General features: G+C 49.0%; 1 protein-coding gene across 1 annotated transcript; it reads left to right on the plus strand.

Annotated features, from left to right (window-relative positions):
- Window positions 1-2,637: 2,637 nt before the first annotated feature.
- On the plus strand, window positions 2,638-3,509 carry LOC112890490 (basic proline-rich protein-like). Its single transcript, XM_025957374.1, has 2 exons — window positions 2,638-2,790; window positions 3,045-3,509. The coding sequence occupies exons 1-2, from the start codon at window positions 2,638-2,640 to the stop codon at window positions 3,507-3,509; spliced, it is 618 nt and encodes a 205-aa protein (XP_025813159.1).
- Window positions 3,510-9,264: the final 5,755 nt, after the last annotated feature.

Here is a 9,264-nt window from a genome sequence, read left to right on the forward strand (position 1 = left end):
TCATATCAATCTCTTCTTCATCAGCAGCAACTTTCCTTACTCTTTCCTTTTCCTTGACTGTAACTGTTTTCATTTCCCCATTAAGATATTTTTTTACTGTTACTGCTTGTAGTTTTCTTAGGTTCCAATGCTAATTGTATTGTCATTTTTTTATAGTTACAGTTCATGCTTGCTAGAATTCCAGTAGTTATTGTACTGGCATTTTTATGTAAACAAGGTGTAACTGTTAAAATGTCAGACAATGCCATGTTTTGCTGCCATTTTGATATGTTGTCTTCGTTTGTATGTTTGTCAGCAAGGACATCCGCAAGCATTTCAAGATTGAGGAGGGCACTCACCAGCGCCTTGTGACGACGACCTGACGATTCGGTCGACAGCATTTGTGCTGTCGAATCGTGTGTATCTGTTCTCACCTACTGTTGTAGATTTGTACGAGCTGTGTATTAGTACAAATAATTATTAGCTTGCTGTCAAAATTGAACCGTTGGATTTTAATCCTATGGCTGCAAATTCGAGTGTTGGTTTCCTTTGGAACACTTGATTCTCTCAGCTGCATTAATCGTGTGATTTGACACTACGAAACACTCGAGTGACCAGACGCTCCGAAACACGCGGGTTTGAAATAGACAGAAATAATGCAAGATCGTTTATTGGATAATCGATGCCATCGGTTCCGTGATAATGGACGTCCATTTTCATGTTGGTAGTCTAGCTCTAGCTGGTTTGTCGCCTGTGTAATTTTCCCGGCTCCTCCTACTGGCTGTGGGAAACCTCGTTCGGTTGATGGCAGGACATGGCTACAGGCTATTGTTGATTACCTGTATCCTTATGCAATCTTTGGGGCCAACGACCTCAACCTAGATAGGACAAATCAACAAATCATCATCCATGCGAGAATATTCAACATTGATACCTTTCGCATTCGCATATATATGAACAAGTGCCTTAGGATGCATGGTCATGCTCATTTGCAAGATGCACTAGAATGGCTCCAGCCGTTGCCTCCGCTATCTTCTTCGGCCTCCTCCTCCTCCCTCATCTGTGTACTTCCAGCAGCCACAATCCTGCAGGGTCTTGGCGATTCGTTCGTCTCCGGTCATCCAACAACGAGTCACGACCCTCGACGCCGACGGAGACCTGCTCGTCCATCCCTGCTGGTGTGCAGAGCCAGGATCACATATTCAGACACGTCCTGTTTAACCTTCGACGAAATGTTTATATTGTTCCTCATACTGATGGGATAAATCTTTATACTGTTGGTTTTGGTGGTCCTCGGCATGGTGGTTTTGCTGCCCCAACTAGAACAGCATCTTAGACTAAGCTTTTAGGACAGCATCTTAGACTAGCTTTTAGGACAGCATCTTAGATTAAGCATCACTAGCTTTTAGACTAGCATCTTAGCATATGCTTTGCTGCCTTAGCCAGCTATAAATATGTATCTCCAACCCCTCAGGTTGGCATAGCATTGTGTGAGAAGTAAACCAGAAAATTGTCCCAACTCCTAGTACCATCCTCTCGATGATAGTAAGAGTTTCGATACTAACAACTGCTATTAGAGCCGTTCTATCCTGTACCTTAAACATCTTGTGCTCATCTCCTTCCCACGCCTCCCTTAGTCCTCAGCCGGGAGTAGTGGGACCCTCTTCTTCCTCGGCAAGTGAAAGCGACCACGCCGGCGACATCGACACCAGCAAGAGCATGAGTGGGACCCTCTTCTTCCTTGGCAAGTGCCTCGTTAGCGGGCAGTCTGTCAAGCAGCAGGTGGTGGCTCTGTCCAGCTGCGAGGCCGAGTACATAGAGGCCTCCACCACTTCGACTCAGGCGCTCTGGCTCGCTCGACTGCTTGGTGATCTTCTCGGCAGAGACACTAGAGCGGTGGAGCTCAGGGTGGACAGCAAGTCCGCTCTGGCCCTGGCAAAGAACCTCGATTTCCATGAACGGAGCAAGCACATCCGGGTGAGGTACCACTTCATCCGAGACTGCTTGGAGGAAGGGAGCATCAAGGCAAGCTACATCAACACCAAGGACCAGCTTGCGGACCCGCTCATCAAACCCCTTGGAAGGATCAAGTTCCTTGAGCTTTGTTCCCGGACCGGGATGGTCCAACTTTCCTATAAGACGACGCACAAGACTTAGGGGGAGAATGATAGGATAAGTCTTTGTACTGTTGGTCTTTGTGGTCCTCAGCATGGTGGTCTTGCTGCCCCAACTAGGACAGCATCTTAGACTAAGCTTTTGGGACAGCATCTAGGATAGCATCTTAGACTAGCTTTTAGGACAGCATATAGGATAGCATCTTAGACTAAGCATCACTAGCTTTTAGACTAGCATCTTAAACTAGCATCTTGGCATATGCTTGGCTACCTTGGCTAGCTATAAATATGTATCCCCAACCTCTCAGGTTGGCATAGCATTGTGTGAGAAGTAAACCAGAAAATTGCCCCAACTCCTAATGCCATCCTCTCGATGAGAATAAGAGTTTCGATACTAATATGTACTGACTCTTCTAAACTTTTGTAGGCCCGGCAAATGGCAAAAAGTTGCCTCTGATCCACGGCTCCAGCCAATGCTCGCCTCTCAGCGGCACTGGGAAACAAAGGCAGCAGCAGGCTTATCCCACCGACATCTTCGAGCGCGATGCCCAGAGCCCCAGAGCTCACGACAATATTTGCGGCGGTGCCACAGTCCGGCGTGGACGACGATGCCACCGCCGGAGCCGCCCATGCCCCAGCACTGGCATCAGGTGTTACGCTCCCCATCACCGGCGCTGACAACGGCCACTACACCAAAGTAGCTCAATATCATGGGCCACATCTAATTTCGTCAGCCAAGCGCAAGCCGATGAAAATAACAAGCTTATTTCATAGGCTTACACAAGCCGACGAAATTTGAGCTTGTTTTCGTCGGCCTAGCGCGGGCCGATGAAACAAATCATAGATTTTCGTCGGCCTGCCCTAGGCCGACGAAAATAGATCTAATTTCGTCAGCTCACTCTGGCCGACAAAAATATCGGTACCCTAAGTACTGGCCTCTCCTCGATTTAGCTGTCTTCTACGCCCGCAGCAAATCGAGCCCCCGCTCCCGCGCCCCACCGACACCGCCCCCAGCCCAGCGCCCCGCCGCCATCGCTGCGGCTCACGCCGCCCCCTGCCGCCGCCCCGCGTGGCCCCCCGTTGCCGGCCCCGCCGGCCCCGCTGCCGCCCCGTGTCCCCACGCGGCTCTGCCCTGCGGCCCCACGGCCCCGCCGCCGCCCCATGGGCCGCCGCCGCCTCGCGCGGCTCTGCCCCTCTGCCCCGCAGCGCCGCGGCCCTCAGCTGCGCCGCGGCCCACCGGCACCGGCCCCGTGCCCCCCCCCCGCCTACCTGAGATCCCACGCCACGACAATGCGGCCCGCCGATGCCCCGCGGCCCATCGCCGCCCCGAGGTCCCATGCTGCGGCCCTGAGGCCCTCCGCCGTCCCGAGGGCCCCCGCTGCCGCCCCCAAGCGAGGTCCCACGCCGCGGCCCTGAGGGCCTCCGCCATCCTAAGGGCCCCCGCTACCGCCCCCGAGCGAGGTCCCACACCGCGGCCCGCGCCCTTCTGCCCCGCGGCCGCGCGCCCCTCTACCCCGCAGCCCCGCGGCCCACCGGCGCTGGCCATGCGGGCCCCTGCCACAGATATCCCACGCCGCAGCACTGCGGCCCACCGATGCCCCGCGGGCCTCCGCGGCCGCCCCGAGGTCCCACGCCGCGGCCCCGAGGCCTGCCGCCGCCCCGCGGGCCCCTGCCGCGGCACCGAGGCCCGCCGCCGCCACCCAGGCCCCATGCAGTGCCCCCGCGGGCCCCGTCGCTGCCCCGCGGGCCTGCCGCCGCCCCCGAGGCCCCACGCCGTGCCCCCGCAGCCTGCCGCCGCCCCCGAGGCCCCACGCCGTGCCCCCGCAGCCCGCCGTCGCCCCCGAGGCCCCATGCCGTGGCCCCGCGGCCTGCTGTCACCCCGCAGGCCCCCGCCGCCACCCCTGAGGCCCCACGCCATGCCCCCGCGGCCCACCGCCGCCCACAGGTATGCCTGCCCGTTCTCTTTCCTGCTAGTTTCGAACTGACCGAATAACTATTAAACTTAGTGATGCATTGTTGTTCATTACTCTAAGGCCAGAAACTGTATCACTCTAAAAATATTTATGTTACGTTTTCTTGATAATTATTGTTTGCTTAGCATCGTTAATGAAGTAACATTCCTCACTTTCATTATGAAGTAGCTAGTTTGAGAAAATGAGAGATGATGGAAGTTGGATGTATGACGGTTGGACAAGTAACGGAATGCCTACGCGAGAGTGGATGGTCAACACACAAGCTTTTGTTGATCATGTATTTTCCTTGTCTCCTGGCGATGGTTTGGCAAAGTGTCCATATAACAAGTGTCAGAATTATTCTCGTCAAGTCAAGATTGATATGGAGCGTCACCTATGCAAGTTTGGTTTAATGCCAAATTATGAGAGGTGGTACGAGCATAGGGAGTCACAGGAGCAGGAGCCATACAACCTAGTTGATAGCTTTGAGGAAAACAAAGATAGGATGGATGCAATGATGGATGATTTTGTCCAACAAGTTGAGAATGTTGCTGAGGTACTGGAATATTTTGGTCTGCTTGCATCATCAAAAGAATCATTACATGGGGCCACTACTTTATCACAGCTTGCTGCTGTAACACGGTTAATGGCTATAAAGTCCAAGTACAACTTTTCAGTAAGTTGTTACAATGATCTTGTTGACTTAATCTTGGACATGCTTCCGAAACCTCACAAGTTCCCGAAAGACTTTTACTACTCAAAGAAGCTGTTAGCTGGTTTAGGGATGCCATATCAGAAAATCCATGTGTGTGAGAACAATTGCATGTTATTTTGGAAGAACAATGAAAATATCAAGTACTGTTCATTTTGTAAGAAGTGCAGATACAAGAAGGTGGTGAACAAAGATGGAAGTGTGCAGATAACAAGTGTGCCCGTTAAGATGTTACGGTACCTACCTTTGAAACCAAGGCTTCAACGGTTGTACCTATCTCGCAAGACTGCAAAACATATGAGATGGCACAAAGAGAGAATTCGTAATAATATAGGATGCATGAGCCATCCATCTGATGGTACGGCTTGGAAGGCCCTCGACCATTATGATCCAAGTTTTGCAAGTGACCCCCGGAATGTGCGTGTTGGGTTGGCCACTGATGGCTTCACTCCCTTTAACTCAAATGCTACCCCCAACTCATGTTGGCCAGTGATCACAATTGCATACAATCTTCCACCATCATTATGCATGAAAGATGAGTATGTGTTCTTGACGCTCATGCCTGACAATCCCGGTAAGCGTTTGAACATGTTCATGCAACCATTGATTGATGAGCTGCATGACTTGTGGAATGGAGTTAGGACGTATGACAGCAGTCTGAAGGAATACTTCAATATGCGAGTAGCATTTCTTTGGTCTATTCATGATTTCCCTGCATATGGAATGTTCTCGGGATGGAGCACGCATGGTCGTCTATGTTGTCCGGTATGCATGGGTGATACAGATGCTTTTTGTTTGAAATATGGTGGCAAATTCTGCTTTTTTGACTATCACCGTCAGTTCTTGTCTCATGATCACCCGTTCGGGAGTCAAAGAGATGTCTTTCGCAAGGACACAATCATTACTAAGGGTCCACCCAAGCGTTTGACCGATCAGGAGATTGTAGCAAGCCATTGTCTGTTAATTACCACACATGATGGGTTTGAAGGGGTCAAAGAGGAGCATAATTGGACTCATATAGCTGCCATTTGGAGCCTTCCTTATGCTACTGCTCTGATCCTTCCACATAATTTAGATATCATACATCAAGAGCGCAATGTTGCAGAAAGTATAATTAGTATGGTTTTTGATTTGAAAGATAAGACTAAACATAATTTCAAAGCTCGGCAAGACTTAGCTGAGATATATGTTCGGCCAACCCTTAATCTGAGACCCAATCAAGCTGGCCATATGGGAAAGCCATGTGCTATGTGACATTCAGGTATTTAGGATAAAAACACACTAGATTCTAGTATAAAGTGTGTGTGTTTGAACTTTTGTATGTATGTTAAAACTTTAATGCAAAGGTAAATGGATCTTTTTATAATTCTGGAAAATTTAGGTCCTTTGGTGCAAAATGGGTGAGAATGGGAGGTAAAATCAAAACATATGAAGGTTGTTTTACAAAAAGGTAAAAACTTACTTTTAAACCACAAATAGAGGTGAAACTACCCAAAGGATTCAAGTGTAGTGAAGATTTTAAATAGGATTTCTCTGAAGTTTAAAACTTTGCCAAGTTTTAAGTTAAATTCAAATACTTAACTTTTTTGAAACTGAACCTTAAAGCAAAGTTGTAGATCTTGTTGAGCTCTACACTTTTGCTTTTGGGCACATTTTCATTTGAGCTATGGTTTGAAAGTTAACTCGGCTTTATAGTGGAGTCCCTACACTTTTAGGAATTGCAGCTAGGCCCTCCTTCGTCTACCTCCAGTCCCCCCCTGCTCTGCCCCGCGCTCGTGATCCCGCCTCCCTCGCCGACCGTTTTCCGAGCCCCAGCTGCCCCGCGCCGCCTCTCCTCGCACCACATGCCGCACCAGCACCCCGGCTGCCGCTTCCCGGCCTCTGCTGGCCCCCTCCTTGCTCCTCCACGTCGCGCCGCCGCCGCCCGAGCGTGCCACGCACCCCGCCGGTTGCCAGCAGCTGTTCCCACACGCCCGTGCCCTCTTTTGGACCTAAAGCACGTCCCTGAGCTCTCCACGAACTCACTCTTGCACTCACGCACTTCCATTTCCACTGCCTTTCTCTTTCCCGAGCTCCACACCTCGTCGGAGCCCCGCCGCTGCCTCGGCTCTCCGTCGACAGCCACTACTGCCGCCTCCCACCCCCGATCTAGTGCTCTAGCAGCACCCCCGCCACCCACTGATGCTCACAGGCCCGCCCAATTTTGCTCTCCCACACTAGATCGACCGGACCACAGCGCCGGTGAGCTCGAGCTTCCGCCGCTGCTCGGCCTCGCCGTCGTCCTGACGATCCACCGCCTCTTAGCCCCGGCCAAGTACACCATCAGCACCACATCATCACGAGGAAGCTTCCTAGCTGCTTCCCCACCGCTCTCTTGCCCTCCGGCCACCGGAACGACATCGCTGTCCCTTGGAGCACCGCCGCCCGCCCCTGTTCGCCGTCGACCCGCCGCCTCGGCCCTTCTCTTCCCCAACACCGGCTACCCCCGTGACCGCCGTGAGCTCCTGAACCATTCCCCTCACTTTCCCCTCGCCGCCGGTAAGCCCCCTCGCCGGAATTTGGTCACCACCGATCGGCATCCCTGTGTAACCCGGCCAAGGACCCAATTGCAAAGATTCAAATCTTTCCAGGAGCTTTTCTGTGGAAAAATCAGAACCCCCCAATTGAAATCAGCCAAATTAGAAAATTCATAGGAATTTGTAGAAAAATCCAAAAATTACCAAACCAATTTTGTTGTATTCCAGAAGTTTAGCTCTACAACTTTTGTTACTGAAGTGCAGTATGAAACAAAATATTTTTAGAGTTATTTTAAAGTTTAGCAAAAGGATATCTTGAGAATAACTTTTGCATACTAGCTCTATTGCTTGTGAATTTTGGTGAGTAACCTGTTTAGGATATAAGTGAGCTTGTGTGAAAAATTCACTTATAGTACCGAACCCTAGCTTGAATTAATGTAAACTTATGCAAATCAAGCTAGAAATGGTTTAAATTTATTCAAGCACGTTACTATGGTTTTCATACTTAGATCTTTTTACCATGTGATGTTCAGTAATAAAATAGTTCCTAGTAAATCTATCAAGAATTTATAGCACTGTTATGCCTAAGATTTGAATTTAAACTTAACATTTGAACTAAATTCAAATGCTTTAGTTTTTGTTTCAAGAAAATTATGAAAAATCCTAGTAAATTCATCTGCTAGATGTAAGCTTACCCACAAAAATTCAAGGCCATAGCCTTTATGGATTTCAAATTAAAAATCAAAATTGTTAACCTAATTCAATTTATTCAACTAATTATGATAATTAAATTTAGATACCAATAATAGACTTACATTTAAACCTCTTGCTTATTGAAATTATGTGTATCAATTTGTTAGATTGCAATTTTATCGTGAAGTAACCTTATTAACTCAAGAACCACCTAATTCAAATCATTGCATATCATGTAGAGTCCGCGACACTCAACGACGGAGACTACAAGCTAGTCTCGGAACACAAGCAAGGGTTTTTTGAAGATCCTGCGAACGTCGCCGAGGTTATAACTGAAGCCCCGAACCAAGGTTCGGAAGTTTTTGATAACCCTGCCCCCAGCCCCGCTCAAGAAGGCAAGCCCCGATGCATAACCCAGTATTTTAAATTACTACACTTGTACAGTTTTATACTTATATATCTCTATTATGCATTAAGTTTAGGAGTTGAAATGGAACCCTAGATGCATGAATCCTAGGAACCTATGTACTGTGCCTAAGTCCTTATCGAATAGATGTTTTGCTAATAGGACCGGCAGAAGTCGAGTAATTTTTTGTCACTCATGCGATATAGGAGTTAAATGTTTACTATGCTGCAATCACTATAAGGATGATGGACGGGGTCATGTGCCGTATCATGACTTGAAAGGTTACCCCGTCTGTATTGATAAAAGATGATAAGGTCGCAATGTGTGGTAGCTGTGATTAAACGTTTGAAAGTACTAGCCACATGCCGTGAAATATGGAAAGTGGTAAGCCTAGTAACCAATCGGCCTGAGGAGTGGTCATACCTCCCACGACTCGTAATTTGGTTTTTCTCACGCACCGACGTGCGGGAGTATGTTCCGTGCAGCGGACAGGAGTACGGTCATGTAGTCGCGCTACAGATGTATATCCTGCACATTGGTGTGTGTATGGTCCTACAGTTGCTTGTGGTGGCCCTGATCCACGAGTCGGAATGAAAGGCAAACGGTTGCTTTGGAATGATCATTGGATGTTCCAAGCGTGTGAGTTAGGTTTACCCTTGCAAGGTTGTGAAGCTCGATTCAGAATCGTCCGTTTCTCGCGGAGATTGAGACTGCTTATTCCTTCTGCCACATAGAGTAAAAACAGTAACTATGGTTGGAATAATCTAGATGGATGCTAATCCCTACCTTACTTGTTTAGTATAGGTGCTTACCTAGAATGGTTAATACAACTAGAATCTGAAAGCTAAAACATGAAAGTTAGATCATACTCTTTGTTGCTTTTCAGCTGAAA

The sequence above is a fragment of the Panicum hallii genome, chromosome 4, assembly GCF_002211085.1.
Source record: "Panicum hallii strain FIL2 chromosome 4, PHallii_v3.1, whole genome shotgun sequence".
Lineage (NCBI taxonomy): Eukaryota > Viridiplantae > Streptophyta > Magnoliopsida > Poales > Poaceae > Panicum > Panicum hallii.

Bases quoted from the DNA above. Each gene is read 5' to 3' on its own strand.
- LOC112890490 (XM_025957374.1), top strand. From the start codon at position 2,638: ATGCCCAGAGCCCCAGAGCTCACGACAATATTTGCGGCGGTGCCACAG. The intron at 2,791-3,044 runs GTAGCTCAATAT...TCCTCGATTTAG, and splicing joins ACAACGGCCACTACACCAAA to CTGTCTTCTACGCCCGCAGC.